This window comes from Vigna unguiculata, chromosome 4 (assembly GCF_037176805.1).
Source record: "Vigna unguiculata cultivar grain cowpea cultivar isolate G323 ecotype 2 chromosome 4, ASM3717680v1, whole genome shotgun sequence".
Lineage (NCBI taxonomy): Eukaryota > Viridiplantae > Streptophyta > Magnoliopsida > Fabales > Fabaceae > Vigna > Vigna unguiculata.
This window is the reverse complement of record NC_140795.1, coordinates 1,527,176-1,547,409: the sequence shown is the minus strand read 5'-3', so window position 1 is coordinate 1,547,409 and position 20,234 is coordinate 1,527,176. Positions and strand designations below refer to the sequence as shown.

The 20,234-nt window shown below is 29.3% G+C and overlaps 4 protein-coding genes across 5 annotated transcripts; 1 reads left to right on the top strand and 3 right to left on the bottom strand.

Annotated features, from left to right (window-relative positions):
* Window positions 1-361: 361 nt before the first annotated feature.
* LOC114182551 (Late embryogenesis abundant (LEA) hydroxyproline-rich glycoprotein family) lies at window positions 362-3,895 on the bottom strand. Its single transcript, XM_028069441.2, has 3 exons — window positions 3,232-3,895; window positions 2,287-2,358; window positions 362-619 (listed from the first exon to the last, which is right to left on the bottom strand). Exons 1-3 carry the CDS (start codon window positions 3,841-3,843, stop codon window positions 566-568), a joined length of 738 nt encoding a protein of 245 aa, XP_027925242.2. The 5' UTR covers window positions 3,844-3,895; the 3' UTR covers window positions 362-565.
* A 6,114-nt stretch (window positions 3,896-10,009) lies between these two features.
* Window positions 10,010-10,536, bottom strand: LOC114181488 (uncharacterized). Its single transcript, XM_028067958.2, has one exon. The coding sequence runs from the start codon at window positions 10,385-10,387 to the stop codon at window positions 10,136-10,138; it is 252 nt and encodes an 83-aa protein (XP_027923759.2). The 5' UTR covers window positions 10,388-10,536; the 3' UTR covers window positions 10,010-10,135.
* Window positions 10,537-14,707: 4,171 nt separating this feature from the next.
* LOC114181262 (succinate dehydrogenase assembly factor) lies at window positions 14,708-16,475 on the top strand. Of its 2 annotated transcripts, none has more exons than XM_028067667.2 (2): window positions 14,708-14,810; window positions 15,869-16,475. In XM_028067667.2, the coding sequence occupies exon 2, from the start codon at window positions 15,939-15,941 to the stop codon at window positions 16,272-16,274; it is 336 nt and encodes a 111-aa protein (XP_027923468.1). In that variant the 5' UTR covers window positions 14,708-14,810; window positions 15,869-15,938; the 3' UTR covers window positions 16,275-16,475. The 2 variants fall into 2 exon arrangements, with proteins under 2 accessions (XP_027923468.1, XP_027923469.1); XM_028067668.2 differs by lacking the exon at window positions 14,708-14,810 and adding an exon at window positions 14,879-15,786.
* Window positions 16,476-18,033: 1,558 nt separating this feature from the next.
* Window positions 18,034-19,138, bottom strand: LOC114182000 (uncharacterized). The gene has a single exon (XM_028068736.2). The coding sequence runs from the start codon at window positions 19,045-19,047 to the stop codon at window positions 18,220-18,222; it is 828 nt and encodes a 275-aa protein (XP_027924537.2). The 5' UTR covers window positions 19,048-19,138; the 3' UTR covers window positions 18,034-18,219.
* Window positions 19,139-20,234: the final 1,096 nt, after the last annotated feature.

The following is a 20,234-nucleotide window of genomic DNA, read 5'->3' as shown; positions in this document are numbered from 1 at the left end:
GACCGCTACCAGAAATTTGATGCTACCCACTAACCTCTGATGACGACATTCCACCAAGAAATTGAAGTTGAAAACCAATATGGCTACTTTAATACGATACCGTGGTAGGACCCCGTGCCTACGATCGAAGAGGGGCCTCTTTGCCCACATTTGACAGTAAAATCAGAAAAGAACACAAATGTCCAGGAATTTCAACAGCATCAACCGAGCCTTATCAATAAACTCTTGTCTCACAGTAAAAATTGCCATAACTAAATAAAATCGTCCATGTGCACTGCAGAAATATGTTAGCGCCGCATTTAAAAGGAGAAGAAAAATAACATTATGAGGGAAGATATATTTTTATTTCTGAACTACTAGATTGACAAACTCCCAGATAGCATTTTCATTAAATTATTAACTCATAGATGGGTTAAATACAAAATACAAGTTGTCTCTAGTTAATCGTTATTTACAAGGGTGTGGAACCATATACAGATTATACAGCACGCTAACAGCAATGTAACGAATACGACGACAACCACCACCAGAGTATAGATAAAGCATGCTAAAGATTAATACCGCATCATATATCACCAGCTTCAATATCTGCGCTCTGATCCAGCGGATCACCCAATGACTGAAGCAAATGAATAACGCATTAGTAAGTTCTATATATTAAATTAAGATATGCTTAATTACAAGATTTGAGAAATATGAAACAAGACCTAATGAGCCAGAAGGCCTGCATAACTAAACCTTGAAAAATTGAAAGTACCAAACGAGAAGCTCATACTATAATTTAGTTCAACCTTAAACTTTTGAAACTGTGTAAAAGCAACAGTAACAGTAAATAAAGATGATTGGTATGGTACCGAGGGTAAATTCTATTAAAAACTCAATACCCCAGTAGAGTACTCCAGGATTTATGAAACATGGATAATTTTAACAGCAAACCGCTCTTAGGCTGACAGATATTGTCTCAAACTCTACCTACCGAGGGTAAATTCTATTAGAAACTCAATACCCCAGTAGAGTACTCCAGGATTTAAGAAACATGGATAATTTTTACAGCAAACCGCTCCTAGGCTGACAGATATTGACTCACTCTATCTAAAAATGAAAAATACCAATTTCAGTCTAAAAGGCAGAAAACGGATATCCTTTGAAGTTTCCAGTATTATATTACGGAGGATTGCATAGAGCCACAGGAAAAGAATAGTTTTATGATAATGTTTCACTAGCAAAAGCATGCAGCTAGAAAACCAATAGATTTAACCAGTGAAATAAGACTAACTAAACAAAGGCAGAAATATTGTAACATAAGCAATTTATAAAAAAAAGGGCCCTATACTGCAACCCAAGCAATTTATAAAAAAAAAAATGAGAATCCTTAAGTGAAAATGAGGCGAGGCGATCAATGATCACAGTTTTGCATATAGGAGAACACTGTAATCTCTACGTCCTTTGTTTGGTGGTTTGAACTTCTCTTTCAAAAACACTGCATATATAATTGAAGCAGCCTTCTATGGAAAAAAAAAACATGATAATTTAAGTTTAATCTGAGCAGTTTCTCAAACTTTCTTTTTCTTTGCTGGGCATTAGAAAATAGTTAAAGCACAACAGCTAAGCTACAGAAGATCTCTATGGCAAGAGTGTAAGAGACGTGCTCTCAAGTCTTAAGTTAATATATAGCTGCTATGCACATATATGAAGTGAACACATTTATTTGATACCTTTCGCTTGTTTGAATTTTCAGAAACTTACAGGAGAAAGGCAGGCAACAATTCAAAGAAAAATTACACACACGACTCCAAGTGTCCACCCTTTTCTAAGTTGTGTTCAAGTAAACGAGCTAGAGCCTGTGGCTGGTTCAAATTTCAAATACATAAAAAGTGCCTACCAAGTTTATGCAGCTTCTAATAAAATACAGAAGAGGGACTGTCGAATATTGCCTCTCTTTCTCCACACTGACTTTGAGTTGGGTTTTAACTCTCTTGACAAATAAAGGTGCCTAGTGTAACCCCATCCCTCTAGGGTAGTAAGAGCAGACAAAGCGTTTGATAGTAAGCCAAACAGAACTTTAATACTTGCTAAGAGTTGCACAAGGTATTAAAGAGACAAGTGCATTGCATTTGAACCTAAAAATTACTTGCTGGTTTATAAATCGGAATACGCATTCAATTCAGTAAAATATGGACAGGATCAACGGAACAATTTCTATCTATAGATGAAAAGGATCATTCCTGGGCTATGAATATGCAAAATTGTAAATGGTAGACTGATATGAGAAATGAAAATCCTCACCTTAGGATAGCAGTCTTGACGTACAATTCTCTGCTGGTTTATATTCACATAAACTTCGCATGACACCGTCGCCTAGATTAAGCATACAGTATTTAGATATAATGGAATCAAATAGGCAAAGCATGGACAATACTCGTGTCAATTTCCAGTAAATACAACACCCAGATAGCAAGATCAACCAAACAAATACAAGATTTTAAGCTTTACAGTTACAGAAAAACAATAGTGGTATTAACAGAATTTTACCACCAATTGTCTCGTACCCAATGCTAAAGTAAATAGACAATGCTACCCACAAACAAATTACACGAGGCTACGATTGAATTACATTCGGAGAAAAAATGTTCACCTTCATCCCCTGAAGCATCTTTCAAGTAAATTAAATGCAAAAGCTAAGTAATCCACTCATTGAGTCATTGGAAATTCTAATTAGTATGAAAAAAAAAAAATTGCCAAGTAACTAATCAGGTCTATCTCAAAAAAATGTAAAATCCTCCTACAAAATACTCCTGCTAGACGAAGAATGTTTTAAATGTTCTTAATGATTCCAACTCATTAGACACAGACACGTGTAATGTTTCATTGAATGCTTTCTTTATAGAACTCCCAAGATTTTATAGGGGAATAAAATATTACACATACCATGTATTGTCCAACTTGTTTCTAAATTACTATTCAACCTATAATATAAAACCATGTTTAATTTCTGGACCAATACTGTAGTTCAATTTATACATTACAAACCATTCATAAATAATCATTAATAATATCACTTTTAACTTATTTAACATACAAGCTTATAATACTGTAAAAAAATGCATGTCTCTGTCTACTTTATTTACGATTAACCTAAATCAAAGAGTCTTTGAGGAGCCGATAAAGTGTGAATCAGTTTTCGAGTAAAAAAACAAAACCGAAATTGAATTAAAAGATTACTGGAATTACCTTCAAAGGAACAGTGAAGAAGAAAAGGCCCAACTTCCCTTCAACTCGCGACTCAGTGTCAAACGGAATTACACCCTTAGCGATATCTTCGAGAAGGTAGAACGCATCGTAGAGAACCTCAAACCCGTCCACGGTGAGCGTGGCGTCGACGTAGGAGGAGGCGCGCGCTCTGATGCGTACACCGTCTCCGGGGACGGAGACCAAGCCTATTGGGCGGCCACGGTAGCCAACGGAAACGACGAGGGTGTCGTAGGATAAGGAGAAGAAGTCTCGATTGCGAACTTTGACCGTGAGGGAGAAGGAGAGGTCGAGAATGGGCTTCGGGTTGGTTCGGATCCCAATGCGGTTGAGCCCGATCCGCACGAGACGGACCTCCGGGTCGGAGGGGAAGAGGAGGAAGGCTGCGCCGGCGACCAGAAGGAAGAAGAAGAGTGCGGAGGAGTAGAGAATACAGCGGCGGCGACGGCGTTGCAAACGAGGGCGGTAGGTGGGGAGGAGAATGACAACGTTTTGGGGGTAAGAACTAGGATTAGGGTAATGATAAGCGTAAGGATTAGGGTTAGGGTTTGAAGGAAGGGGCGAGTAAGAGACGAACTCGTCCTTCCCCGTCATCTTTCAAATTCAGCGATAATATCCAATGGTGGTTTTTGGAGATAAACATATAAAACAAATTATACGATATAAACACCATTATCAAAATTATAATCTTTGCTTAACTTTAAACACATGAATTAAGACAGACTTATTTTATATGATTATGTGTTGGCACTTTCTAATTGGTGATTCGTACATTAGATGAGAACCACAAATATTATAATTTTGTTTTTTTTTTTTCAAAAATTTTCACAGTTATACGATCCAAAAGTTATATGTTATAGATCACAGAGTTATTTTCACACTTTAATCCGTTAATTCAATTAAACTCCTATGATTGCTTAACCTTAGTTTATGAAGAGGGGGTTATGTGTAAATTTATGAGAAAGTATTATGCATAATATTAAATTTAGCTAAATCCTAATGTACTTTTAGGAGTTTGTTAATTCTCAACTAATTTGAATTTATTGTAGACTAAACTTATAGTTTAATGATTAATCGTACAAAGTAACTTATTAGATAAAATAGGATAACAGATTTTTTTTGTCTTAAGTATTTATGTAAAATTATCATATTTGACATTTTAAACCATTTTAACTAAAGTAATATATATATATATATATAATATATATATATATATATATATATATATTATTTTCTTTTTCATTTTTAAGTGTTTTGTTTCTATAGTAATCTCTAATTTCACCGGACAAATCAGACACAGACCATCGTTGGGACACAGGAGCCAAGGCTCCCCAATGTTTTTTAATTTTTTTTTATATATATTTATATATTTTTAAATTAAATTTAAATATTATTATACTATTTATATTAAGTTTGTATAAAAAATCATTCTCCCATCATTTTATTTATTTATATTTATTGTTTAAAATATAAAATAAAACACAACTCGTTAGATATTGATTAATAAAATGGATTAAGATTCTTTTTCTAACCATAATTCTTTTATAGTAATTAATTAAGAAAGTACGAGAATAAGAAAAAAATATAAAGAGATAATTTGAGATCGGAGAACATCAAAATTGAAAATGCATTATTAAAATATATTTTATGAATCAAAATTAATATTCTATTATAATTTATGTAGATTAAATTTACGATTATTTTATTACAATTTTTTTTAAATTAAGTTTTCATCAAATTAGAATATATTTTAATTATGATTTCATGAATTTATTTATAAAATTTACATGAATTTTAGTTATTATTTTTTAAATTATAAAATTTATGGATATTATATTTTCCTATGCATATGGTACAGTTTGCAGAATTTTATAAATGTATTTTGAATTGTTTTACAAACTCCAATTAAAAAATGAATTAGTTTAAGTAGAAGAAATGTAGAATTATGATTTCGGATCCTTTTTAACTTCAATTTTATTACACTTCCTGATGTAAGATAAATTCTATTTATGTTTTCTCGAGTGAAAATAAACTTTAAATTTATCTTTTAAATTTAAATTAAAAAATATTTTATTTTAATATATATATTTAATTTGATGGATTTTTTTAAATTGATCATTTTAATTATAAAACTATCTATAAAATAAATAAAATTATTTTTAATAAAGTTATAAAAATTATTTTTATTTATTTTTATAAGGAATGTTTTTTTACATGTGTTTTTTTATAGAATATTGTATAAATTGATTAAAAATAATCATAAAATTAACTCATATGTTACTATATCAACACATAACGCATCTATAAATTTATTTGTTAAAATTCAACAAATTTAAGAATTAACTTTGTTGTAACTAATAGCTTGATTTATAATTTGATAAAGTCCTTAAATACATCAAAAGTATCATTATAAAAATAGCTATTTCAATAAAATAAACACAATAATGACCATCACTTTATTCTAATGAGGGATAAGCAAGTTTTACCATCACTTTTACTTAACCTCAAACCAAACTATATACCAAATTTCCGTAATAATAAGGAACCTAGCGATATTCAAGTTGAAGAAAATAAATAACTTGAGATTATTAATAATGAATAAATCGATAAAATCTATATAGAATAATTGATATTAAAATTAAAGATTAAATGTATTATTTATCTCTAAATTATTATAAAAATATGTATTTTATTTTTAAATTAAATTATAAAGTATTTAATTTTTATATTTAACGAAAGTATATGTAAAATATTATTTTCAACAATGCATATGAATTAAAATATAACATTCATATGTCATTGTCACATGTTAAAAATTATATTTCATATGCTTTCGTAAAGTATAAAATTAAATTAAATACTTTATAATTTAATTTCAGGACACATCATATATTTAACTTTTAAATTTATGAAATATTAAGAAACTTTAATAAAATAATTGTATTATAAATACAAAACATAAATAAAACATAACATAATTATATGACATTGGTCTAAAAGGTGAAGATGAGAAAAGTTGGTCGTCTTAATGAAAATTTGAAAACAAACAAAATAAACAATGGAGAAATTGTGTATTAAATATATTGAGAGAGAAATTACTTTATAACGAATTGATAAAAAATAATGTCTAAAAGTGGATACAATTTTTTTAAGATATCGAAATATTTTCTCTATGATACATACGAAAAAACTAAGTGACCAACAAATTATTTAACTCAACAATAAATATTCACTTCCAAACATATAAATCAAATTTATGTGTGATTAACTACTGCTTCTTCCTTTTAGTTGAATTGTTAGAATTTTTTATTTATTTATGCGTTATTTCCGAAGTTTAAAATAATATTATTTTCTCATTCACTAATTATTGTTTTTTTATATAAATTCAATTAATCTAAGCATACATCATAATACAGAAACAGAAATGATAAAATATAAAATTTTAGAAAACATTTCATTACAATAAAGAAATCAATTATATATATATATATATATATATATATATATATATAATATTATAAAACAGATAATAAAATAAAGGGAGTAGTATAAAATGTTTGATGTTTATTTACAAAAATAGGATAAAATATATTTTTCTTTGAATTTTAATTCAAGATTAGGATTTGTTTATTATTTATCTTAAAATTTTAAAAATAAATAGATATATTCATTTTAATTAAATTACATTTTAACTTTTTAAATATATTTTATATTATTATTTAAATTGTTTATACTATTTAACACACATTATTAATTTAATATTAATTACAAAATATATTTGATGTATCAACAAAGTTTAACATAGTTAAATTAAAATAAAAAATTTATTTATTTATTTTAAAAATTTGAGAATCAAAATATATTAAAATTTTAGGTAAAAATAAATTTTAATTTTGCATAAAAATTCATAAACTAAAAATATGATTCCCTTTACAAAATATAAGTATTAAATGTTGCTGTATTAAAATTAAAAACAGCTCAGTTTAGTTAAATTTATAAGTGTTTATACATTATTAAGGTGTAATTTGTTTTCAATTTAATATAATTACATTTTAAGTATAAAATTATTTCCTTATCTGTGCATTTTACTTTGTGACCCCTTTTGTTTACTTGATGTGGATAAGTTTTAGTGACCATTAAACAATAATTCAAGTTCCTTAATTGATGTTAATCATGTGATAGTGACTGTTTTCCCTTTTTTTAAGGGGACATGGCTGATTTTTTTAGGTAAATGACAGTGACAAAATTTTTATTAAGAAGTAATCTATCCAAATATCTTAAACAATTGAAATAATCAAAGTGGTTTAGAATATCTAGGCTTGTGACAGTGACATCAATTCAACTTTGTTCAGGTCACTTCATTTTTTTTATTGAAAATTAGAAAAAAAATTATAAATGCACAAATACATAGGTAGTCACTAAAGCAATTTATCGTACAATTTCAAGTGAAAGGTAATTAAAATGCAAATAATGGCAACAAGAAGTGCAAAATTCACACATAGGCATGTAACTTTATACATCATGGAAATATTTATGTTGTTTAAATTTTGTGTTTGATTCCTATCAAGATGGAAAATTTGTAGGATAAAGAATAATAAGGTTAAATATTAAATATATTTTTGTTTCTTAATTTTTAATAAATTTTAGAATTAATTAATTTTAAAATTTTGAACTAATTTAGTCATGTATCTTTCAAAATACGTGAACTTAATATTTTAATCAAATTTTGTTATGTTTATTTAACATTTCAAGTGCGTTTCATAATCATATCTGACTTAGTATTAAAGCAAAAATGTGTCAAACGGTACGAACAACTCAAATACAGTCTTGAAATGCGTACAAAACATTAAATAAACCTATCAAAATTTGATTAAAATAACTAAATTCACGTATTTCAAAAGATGAAAGACTAAATTGGTCCAAAATTTTAAAATAGACTAGTTTCAAAAAATTATTAAGAATTAAAAGATTAAAAACATATTTAACCCATAAAAATACTTACTGTGTTATAAATTAAATTAATAAATTCTAGAAAGTCCGTGAAATAATAGATACCAATTTATATGTGAAATGATTATAATAGTATATCTAAATAAAAATTTCAGATAATAAATTTGAATTTTTTTTATATATTTCTTAGACTTAATAGTATTTTTGATTTTATATTTAAGATACCAATTTGTATTTAATATTTTTTTTCTTCATTTATTTTTTTATTTAAAGGGATCCATATATATTTTTTAAAGAGGGTTTTGAGAAGTGAAGAGAAACAAGACACAATCTATAATGTTTTATCTAATTGAATTTTTTCTCTATTGATTAAAACAATAAATATCACATTAATTTTTTCTTAGACTCTACAGAGAATATTGAACCATTACAAAATACAAAAAAAAAAATGTCATTAAATCTATTTCTTAATATAAAGTTCTATCACTTTACTTCTTAACCAAATATAACCTAGTTAATAACTTCTTTTTTTAATTTCTTTACTTCTTAGAAATCAATAAACTTTTACCTCTATTTCATAATTTTGATGATGTTGTTACTTACATTTCCTCTGCCTCCGCAATTCACTGGTTTGGTTCTTAAAGTGACGCAGAAGGATAATCCAGTGTTGTTGTTGATTCGTAAATAGAATCCAACATCATTACACATGTTTCTTCCAACGTAATTTTACCTATTTTCTCAGAACAAGAAGGGACAAAGAAAAAATGTTCATAAATGAATGGAATGTCAGTGTCTTTATCCACATTGAAGAGCCATCGGTTGGGGTTGTTTTTCTGGTATTCGCAATTAGTTGACTCCAACAACTACATCAATGTCGTCATTTTCTATGTTTTCATATGCAAAATTCTTAAAATCATAAGCCATTCAAAACCCATCTAAGTCGTTTACTTCTTGTCCAGAAAAATCATATCACTAATCAAAATGGCTCAACCAACCAAATCAATCATCCTATTTCTTCTAAATTTAAATCTCCAATAACTCAACAAATCACGCTATTCCTTCTCCATCACACAAAATCTATTTGCAAGAAAATATTCAAAATACAAAACCAAAAACTTTTTAATTCCACGTCTCTAAAGTTTATCAGGAAAACACGGATTTGAATTTTCTGTTGGATTTTTTTTATATTGTTTCTCTGTTTTATTTCCATAATACACCGATTGCTATTAATTGTAACGTTTTAAAATATATTAACACAGCATATTGTTAACGTTTAGCCAAACAACACAAAAAAATCAATTGAAAATCCGGACTCGAAAAACACATACCTCTGATTTTGCAACTTGGTGATCATGTTCTATGAGCCGAATCTCATGATCTGCTAAAACATACACTTCTTTCTCTTGCTAAATATGAAACAAAGAACATCACACCCCACCCAAAGAGATATAGTACAATGTAGAGGATCTAAACCTATATATAGTTAACCTAAATTAAAGTTACTTGAAAATTAAAATCTACTTATGATTAGATGAGAGAGATCAATTATGGTAGTATTAATTCCATTAATTAAAAAAACACAACCTGGAAAATGATTATGACAAAACCAGAGTTCAGAGGTAGCAACTCCATGATTTATGATCCACCACCCATGAATTAAAATAATCATCTACCCTCAATAATTAATCTATTATTATACAATTAATTAAGTTAAGCATAGACAAATCAAGGGTTGCATGGAAGAAGAAAGTTCCAATCAAGCACACCAATCAACAACACTGCCAAAACTGAAGAAATCAACAGAGAGAGCTGCAAGCAATTGAAGGATTCATATCATGATATGAAAAAGTTACACATGAACACATAATTATAACTCACGATATGTATATATATAGGTTTAATCTGTGTTATCATGAGCAATTGAACATGATCATGATCAACAAGTGGAGTCAGAAACCACATGCTTATTAGCAGGCATGGATTTGGAGCGTTTCATCCAATTGGTCGGCGATGCTGTGGGGCCACGATGCAAACGACACCGGAATGACCCTTCGTGTGTCGTTGGTGAGCACAAACACTGTCCCTTCGGCAGTGATCCCGCCGCACCGCCACCGCAACCGCCGCTGCCACTGTCACTCTTCGGCGATGTGGAAACTGTGAGCTTGTTGCCCTGACCTTGAGTTGCCATGGATGAAGATGATGATGATGGTGATGATGGAGCTTCTTCAAGATGGTTGTGAAAATGGGGTTTCTTTGCATACAATAAAAACACACCAAGGCAAAGATAGACCCTTTTTATATACTTACAATAATGGTGATGATGATGATGGTTTTGCATATCTATAAGATCTATCCATCTTTATAGATAAGAGAAAAATTAAAATAACAAGGAATCCTAAGGTTAATGACGAAAAAAAAGAGAGAGAGAAATAAACGTTATTTCTAATTTGTTGAACTCTCGTATTGACTAATTTTATTAATTTTTAATCTTACATTTAAACTTTATAATTTATAACATGATTATTCATTTTTTACTTTAAATTTCAGTTAGTAAATAGAAACTTTTTCCTATTTTTTAAATTAATTTATTTAAATTTTAAAGAGTTTTTTACGACCAAAATAAACATTATTTCTGATTATCCAGCTTTTACTTTAAATTTCAGTTAGTCAACAATTAGTAAATGGAAACGTTTTTTTCATTTTTTAAATTAGAGGGTTTTCTTACAACCAAAATATTTATTTGTAAGGGGACAAAACGTCAAGGAACGTTAAAGAGAAGAATGAATCCTAATCTAATCCATACGAAATATACGGCAATGTGAATTCTATGAATTATTACAATATTCGTGTATAAAAAAATTATTTATTAATGAGATGTTGTATGTGTAAGTTCTACTCTATGTATTAGAATTTTTGTGTGAAGAATATTCATTTTTTATTTTTTATTTATTATTTAAATGTTTATCTCTTAACCAAAACCTTATCTCCTTTGAATATATTTCCATGATTCGAGCTAGTTGATGTTTGATCTCACTTTGAGGATATTGACAGAAAATAATATATAATAGATCGACTTTCTGAACTTTTCGTGTAATTTAAAATTGATTACGGTATACATTAATAGTTTTTTTTATATTAAATTGATTTACGGATTTATAAACCAAAAAATAAAAAATAAATGATTAATTGAGGGATAAAGTAATAATTATTGTGTTGGGGACCCAATTCCACCATAAGGAATAAAATGGAGGGAACATGGGAATGGATGAGAGAGAAGGAGGATGGGCACGTGGGAAGTTCGTGCTTTCATATGGCAGGTTGCACACGTGGCACTTTTGTGCTGAGACAAACGAAAATAGACTATAGTAATAGGTAAATCATTTGTGCACACAAAGTACACAATATTAGCATATGAACTATTTTTTTCTCTCACATGTTCTTAAGTATAAATTGTTGTCATTACATAATTTATCTTTACATTTAGGCTCTATTTTAATTTTTTTCAGGAAATATTTATACAGGTTTCACGCGTATCTTATGAAAATTTATTTGGTGAATATTTAATTTATATATGAGATTAATATCATTTTTAATTCAAATTCTTAACATAATAAATTTGTAGATCGTATTTTTCATGAGATATTTAATTTTTTGATATTTATTTAATGTATGATTTAAATTTAAATTTAGATTTTTATCAATCTCTTCAATTTATGAGATACTTAATTTTTTTGTCTTTACCTTAAATTTAAATTTAGATTCTCATCGATCTCTTTTTTAAGAATGAATCTTTCACTACTACAATTTTTCATATCTCAATGAATTTTTTTTTTTGCAAATTTGTTAGTAAAAATACAATAAAAGAATTTTTGTTGTCATTTTTTTTTCAAAAGATTTATTTGGTAAGTAATTCTTTGATAGATAATTATTTTTTACAAAATTATAAAATTTGTAAGTATTTTCTATAAATTTTACGTGAAAATTGTTTTATACAAAATATTTTTAAAAAATTATAACAATTCCCTGCAAATTATTTTTAATAACAAAATCTCTAAATATTTCTTAGGAAAAAATTTAAAACAAAATTAATGTATTTTTTTTAATAGATAGGTATACTTTCTTTTAGCGAAAACATTTACAACTAAGATTACCTTGACAATAACCTTCTTATATTATCTTTTCTTATCATAACAACGAGACACAGTTATCTAAAATTTGATTAAAAAATACTTTTAACATAAAGAATTATCACATTTAAAATTTATCATGTATTTAATTTGATCACCAAAACGAACTCCAATATCAAGAATGATCTATAGATAAGAGACATCACCAATGTAATTTCCAACTTAAAAATAGAATTTTTCCAGATCTTATTGTATTCAACATCCAGTGTGTTGAATGTAGAAGGCACGGGAAGTTGACAAAGTGGTTTGGTTAATCAATAATACAAAAGATATATATTATTGGTCCTATGGAATAATTTCAGCCAATAATTGTTCTCATGAAAGGTAAGCTCATAAATTGATAGAGATTTTATTGTGGACACTTGTTAGAGCACTTTTGTCTTCCAAATTATATTTCATTAGTTGAGTCTAGATTTTTTATTGATTTTTTGGATGTTGTCCTATATTGAATATTAAAAATACATTATATTGATATTTTAAATATGTTTTTAATATATTTTAAAACGTTAAAATAATGAAGACACAATAGAGGAAAAAAAAAACTTGTGTATATATGTGTGTTTGTTAGTCGGAAGATGAAAAGAAAATGAAGTATGTAATAATACTTGAAGCTTATAGTGTTAGTTTTGTTTTTTTTTTTTTTTCATTTAAATTTCTAAATTTAGTTTTAGGTCATATTGTAATCCTTCTAGAGGTTTTTAGCGTACATCCAAATCACTAATTAAGTATTGTAATTTTTTTTTTCTAACCTTGTAAGATATTTAATAATAATTGGATCTAATTTAAACTCACAAAATATTAAAATCATTTTCATCCTAAAATTTTAAGACAATAATTTTAAGTGTTATTTTTTTACAGATATCCGACCTTATTAGCTTAATGTGAAAACTTAAATTTATTAAATTAACATCTACATTTTTCATCGTCATGACAGAGAGCACGTGTAATCCATTTTATTATATTTTGACTTAATACTATTTTTATTCCTATATTTAAAAAAAATCAACATGATTTATTGTTTTAAATCATCCTTAACTTTATTTAGATAATGAAAAACTAACATATGTTCGTATAATTATCACTCTTTTACGTATTTATCGTTCATTTCTAAGTATAAAATGAGATAAATAATATTAGTATTCATTCAACACATAAAAACAGAATAATTTTTTTAAAATATTAAAATAGATTGAGTAAAAAATAAATAACAAAAACTGCAAATTATTAATATAAATATACAAACTAAAAACACTATTAAACCTTATAATTTTTACATAACGTAATAAAGTCTTTTTTAAGTATTCACGTAGTCTTAATCTATGTTTTTTCGAGACTCAACAATCTCCACCACTCTACTATAATAATCTAACTACGTTTTATATATTTATAAAAAAACTTGATCTTTAATTTTTTAATTTACGTACTTAAGATGCTATTTCCTCCATTCTAAACATACTTAAACTTATAGGCTTTTAAGATATCAAATCGATTTATATTTTCAGTTTCTATAATGAAAAATTAAAATTTTATTCTTAATTTGCCATGTTACTGTCCTTGCTTTTTCTTTTGTTATTTTGATGCTGGTTTTCTATGTGGCGTTGATTAATAGGATGCAATGATCACATGGCTCTCATAATGATGCGAACCATAAGCCAAACTTGTTGTCTCATATAATTATTGATTTCAAATTTACCGGAACTTAACCCTTTAGATTGTTACCAAATTGGTTAATTTGAAATGAGATATAATTACTTTTTAGGTTAAATATGTTTTTGGTTCTTTAAGTTTGTGAAATTTATAATTAGTTTCTTTTTAAAAATTTTGACTAATTCAGTCTTTTATTTTTAAAAATACGTGAATTTAGTTCTCTTAATCAAATTTTATTAAGTTTATCTGACGTTTCAAGCGCATTTCATGATATCATTTAAATTGTTTACACCGTTTGACACATTTTCTTTTTAATGTTAACTTAAATATTATCATAATATACGTTTAAAATGTCAGATGAATTTAACAACATTTGATAAGAAGGACTAAATCCATACATTTTTAAAAAATGAAGGACTAAATTGATATAAAATTTCGAAGAAGAACTAATTCCAAAATTCACTGAGAACCAAAAATATATTTAACTGTATTTTTTTTCAATTTAATTTGTTTATTTTACATCAAATTAATAAACAAATAATCAGAAGGAGTGCAAAGATTAAGATGGGGTTGCAAAAATAATTAAAAGAGGTGCAGATAGTAATGAGCCAATGATCCGGCCCATCTCTTCTTCAAGAAAACGTATAATGAATAGAGAAAACGTGTCCCCTTTGTTTACTTGACAGCAAATTGGTGCCACGCCTTAATTCTATATATTTCCTTTTTATTCATTCATAAGCGAAACGCACCGCAACGGTGAGGTTCAAACAATTTCAGGTAATATAATCCTCTCAACTATTTTTTCTTATAATTTCAATTCCGAGCTACTTTTTTTTCTTATCAAAATTATAATTAAAATTTAAAATCCAGCAGAATAGTATGATCGTGTATGTATATGTGTGTGAATATTTCTCAATTGCAACTTTATATGATTTTTCTTCCCGTAAGGTGCTTGTGAAAATGCTGCAATGAGGGAAGATGGTTGGATTGGGTTATATATATTACTACTGTGGCTTGTTGAATACTGTATGAGTACTGTAGACCCTATTTTTCACTTCCGTGGATGCCATGGGAATGTTGGATGTGTTGGAAGATTGATTTGGAATTTTTTATTTAGGTGGCATACCTTTGGGGTGGGCTAGGGTTTTGGTCTAGTGCAGGGGAAAGAAAGGAATCTGGAAAACATGCTCCCATATGTGTGGAAAGTGTTTGAGAGGTTCCTATATATGCTCCTTAATAATAAAGCAGGCCATGCGTAAGTGAAGAGAATGTTTAAGAGGCAAAGTGTTTAACTATGACATTCTGTTCTTGAAATTCATGAGAATGAACATTGCAGATCTCCATGAATAGGTGTCTGGGAACTTTGTTGATTTGTGTTACCCCGTTGACCCATGAAATCCAAGAAATATGATTAACAACACAATGGTCTTTGATGTGTCTGTATAAAAGGTGTTTGGCACTCAAAAATGCTGTTTGAATTTGCACCTTCTATTGATATGTGCAAATAGTAAATGAATATGTTGTTATTACTTTTAAATATTAATATTCCTACCGAATGTTCAAATCCACAACTCTCCCACCCGCAGTGATGGTTTCAGATTGCAAGAAAAAGCTAGGTTTATCCAACAGTGGAAGGATTATGGTTGGTTGCCTGTGATGTTAAATACCTGTCTCATGGGGCAATACTTTATTTTGGATATAAACTGTGCTGAAATTTTATGAATAACGAGATAAGATTCGTTCCTTATGTCAGGTGTGGAATAATCTGCCACAATTTAAGTATTGTAATTCTGTGTCGCACTCACATTAATTATTCCTGTTTGCTGTATTTTCAGGGTTTTTCTTTTCCTTCTGGTACAAGTTTCTTATCTCTTATCATCTGCCTAACATCATTATCAAGCAACAATGGCCAACTATTTCCCTCGCTCACTGACCAGAATAGCCAACACTACTCTTCACCACACCAGATCCGAGCAGCTGACTGGCATAGTTTCCAACTCAGTAACACGGCTCCTCTGCACATCTTCAACTCAGCTGCAACAGGAAAACCCTGTCAAGAAACAAGCACAATCACCTCAAGAATCAGTCCATGAGGAGATCAGACAAAGCCATGAGCAGGAAGAAGATAACGAAGATGATGACAGTATTAACGAAGAAACTGGTGAGATCGGTGGACCCAAAGGGCCTGAGCCTACTAGGTATGGTGATTGGGAACGCAATGGTCGCTGCTCTGATTTTTAAGTTTTTACTTTGCTTGTATATCTTAAATAATAGGTTGAGCCTGGATCACTTTATGCACACCCGCCTCAAACTAGAATCATGTCACATTGAAGGAAAGACATGGTAGCTTTCACTGAGGCGCATCCAACTCTTATAAGCGCAAATCATCCTAACATGCAGATAATTTAATTTCATTAATATTATGTGATTTTTTTATTTTGAGTTCTGATTTTATGACCAGTGATGATTATGTAATTGTGTTGACTTTTGATTTATTACTCTCATGCCGTTATAATTGTGTGCATTGGAATAATTTACTTGTTGCTGACATAATTCTCAACAATGGATTGATGATTTGTGATGGTTTTAGCATTCTTTTATTGGGTACTCAGAACTGTGGGAAACAAACTTAGGAAAGGGGAAGAGGATTTCTGAAAACTTGCAAATTAAAACTTTAAAGCTTGTAGCTTTATTCATACACGATGGTGTTTTAGTTTTTTTTCCCCTTATTGTTTGAGATGAATTGTGTTACAAGAGAGTTTAATAAAGGAATGTTGAAGAGTAGCTTTGGATCAGTTAATGTTAATTGGAAGTTAGTTTGTATCAGTATATGAGTTTACTAAAAAAACATCTTTCTTGTAACGTTTTTATGTATATATATATATATATATATATATATATATATATTTTCATTACATTACTCCTCTTACCTTATTAGAAAATAAATGTTTTTTTTTTTCTATCTACACATAATACAAAACTGGTAAACCATTTGAGCAAAGAAATAACAGAATATCGTGTTTTTGTAGAACATGATGCACAAATATTAACAAGAGTCAGGAATTTAGCTTTTGTACAAAAAATTCATTGAACACATTAAATTTAAAACTGGATCATATGTAATAAAAGTTTGATTTTCAAGAATAAAAATCAATTAATTATAATTATATTATTTTTGAAGCTGTAAAAGTAAAATACAGATAAAATGCTACAAAAACTAAATATCATACAAAAGGAACAAAAATTTAAAATAATGTGAAATAGTGTGACGTATTTAAAATTAAACCAGAAAGAAACTACTCTTGGAAGATGGAATTGCGAATAAGAAAAGACTTCGGTTACATTTGCAATGTCGTTATTCGTTTGTTTTTGGTCTCCAATGAACCCTAAATTGGAATCGTAGCTCGATGGACCAGGCCCCAAAAAACTTAAATGCACATTCTTTTTAATGTAATTTCTCCTCCAAAATTCACGTGCACAATCTCGCAATCCCAAAATCACGAGTAAATAAAATGGGAAAATCAAGAACCTGTTACCAGGAACAGCAACACCTTTCCATAAAACCAAGCAAAAGAAAATAAAGTAAATGCATACACTAAGCATGGAAAAAAATAACGACTTGTAAACATTATATTTATATTAAACATCCTAATTAACCAATCAATACTTTTACAATTAATCAGATAAGTAACCGTATAGCTAATTTTAATCACTGCTACATGATATATGTTAATGGAGCTTCAGGATCTTCGTGTCTTTACAGAACTACATCCACGATAATTCAATATATTAATAATTTAATTATATTTTCTTATATTTTAATGTATATCATTATATCATTTTATATGGTATCAATCCAAAATTTTTGCTCTCTGTATCTAAAAGGAGAGAAAAAAGTAGGTTCAGAAAAAAAAAATGTAAAGAAAATTATGGATAAGTGAAATGCATGGCAGCACTCTGTTATTTACAGCCCTGCTACATATAACAGAACACACAAAGAAGACAAGAGAACACAAAATTTTTCATTACATGTCTTTATGTTTTCGTAACAGTATCATGCGAAAACTAATCCAATCAACAGACATATGATTCTAGAAAAAAGATTTCACACGATTCCCAATGACTCCATAGCTTGATCAAGTTCTAAGTGATACACAATCGAGTTCTGTGAGCACATGATAATCGATCACCAGGAAGGAGAAGTAGAAGGGGTATCCGAGGAAGAAGAAGAAGGGCCATTGATGCTTTGAGTGTCACTACCTGAAGTACCCAAGGAGGTAGCATCTCTGAGAGAAACAGAAGAGCCTTCTGCAGGGAGTTTCTTCATAGGGGTGAGAGGAGGTGTAAGTGAAGGTGGTGAATGAGAACAATCAGCACCACCATTACGATCATCATCATCATCATGATCTTCCCCAGAAGAGCCACGAGAGGGTGAAGTGTTCGGTGTCTCAAACGGGGTGTTCACTCTACTTGCTTTGACCTCTGACTCGTTCTCGTAAATGGGGTTTGAAATGTACACGAGGTGCTCCATTCCACCGCCACAAGGTTGAAGAGACTGAGGTGGTGGAGGAGCTCTTGCCAAGAATGATGCCAATGGAGATGATGACGAAACAGAAACAAGGCCAATGCCACGTGGGGTTGGGTTTGGTTCATCTTTGCATGGGAAAAGGAAGCTTCTTGGGGCTTGGAGAACCCCTTGTGAGTAAACGGTGGTGAAGGATGGTGGAGGAGGAGGAGGAGGAGAAGGAGGAGAATGTGGTGTGAGTAAAGGTGGAGGCTTTGATATTGTTGTGGCGGCCGGAGCGGCGGAGATGGGGATGGTGGTTTTTTTTCTGAGGTGGCGGCGGTGGAGTAAGAGGGAACAGTAGAGTTCAGCAAGAAGAACAAGAATGAGGCCTAGAACAATGGCGAGGGTAACCACCATAACCAAGGTTGCTGCCATGATGAATTTGGATGTGGGCTTCATCTTGTTGTGGAGATTGGTGGTGTAAGGTTTTGTATTTAGCAGTGTCATTTTGTGTTGTTGTTGTTGTGGAAGATATATGTGGCGGGAAAAAGTGGAAGAGAAAGTGTTTTTTTTTGTGTGGCGGGAAATGGTACTTTTGTAGCAGAGGTTTTTGTGCAATGGAGTGGTTGTGAATGGAATCTTGGAAAGGGGTGACAGTTATTGGGAAGAGGAGAGGGTTTTTGTTTGTGAAGTGAGTAATCAGACATTGGATTTACAACTTCTGACAATGTCAGATTCTGATTTTGTAGTGTTACTGTCAACTTTTCAACTAGGGAAGCTTATGTTGGGATATGTTTACCTTATTTTGCATTGTAATGTCGTAAAACGCATTTATCCATTGTTGAGAATAGTTTCAATTGGGTCAGTTAGATGAAATCCTTTCATCCAACTGGGCCTGGGCCTGGGCCTGTTTTGTTGTGAGGTTGGCTATTGCTTCATGTACCCCATAATCACTATCTGCACCCTATAACACTAGGAAAAGACTCGAGCACTATATTTACAGATATGTCAGGTAATTCAGTCCAATCCATCACAGGTAGAGATGGCAAATAAACCCGTGCCCGTGGGTATCACCCGAACCCGTCCCCATTTTGACGGGGAATCCCCGCTTTGACTGGGTATGGGTATGGGTATGGGTAATACCCGAAATTTTCAACTGGGGATGGGGATGGGGATGGGGATATATATATACCCGCCCAAATACCCGTCCCCGCTTAAATTACTAAACTATTTATAATTTATTAAATAATCTAAAAAATATATATAAATAAATAATATATTTACACATAAAATATAATATAATATAATATAGTATATATACATATAAATAAAATATACTTATATATATATATATATATATATATATATATATATATATATTTACACATATACATGTAATATAATATAATATAATATAATATACATATAATATATATACATAATAATATAATATAATATATATAATATATACGTATAAAACAAATTAATCATTTAACTAGTGAGATTTTTTATAAACAAATTTATAACATTACAAATTTATAAAAATTTAAAAGAAATATATATATATATATATATATATATATATATATATATATAAGCATAAAATATCTACGCATATACATATAATATATATACATAATAATATAATATATATTATTATATTTATATTATTATATAATATAATATAATATATA

Coding starts and splice junctions, on each gene's coding strand:
- LOC114182551 (XM_028069441.2), bottom strand. CDS start 3,843: ATGACGGGGAAGGACGAGTTCGTCTCTTACTCGCCCCTTCCTTCAAAC. Junction 2,359..3,231: donor TCTTCACTGTTCCTTTGAAG/GTAATTCCAGTA, acceptor TGCTTAATCTAG/GCGACGGTGTCATGCGAAGT. Junction 620..2,286: donor GTCAAGACTGCTATCCTAAG/GTGAGGATTTTC, acceptor CATTTGCTTCAG/TCATTGGGTGATCCGCTGGA.
- LOC114181488 (XM_028067958.2), bottom strand. CDS start 10,387: ATGGCAACTCAAGGTCAGGGCAACAAGCTCACAGTTTCCACATCGCCG.
- LOC114181262 (XM_028067667.2), top strand. CDS start 15,939: ATGGCCAACTATTTCCCTCGCTCACTGACCAGAATAGCCAACACTACT.
- LOC114182000 (XM_028068736.2), bottom strand. CDS start 19,047: ATGACACTGCTAAATACAAAACCTTACACCACCAATCTCCACAACAAG.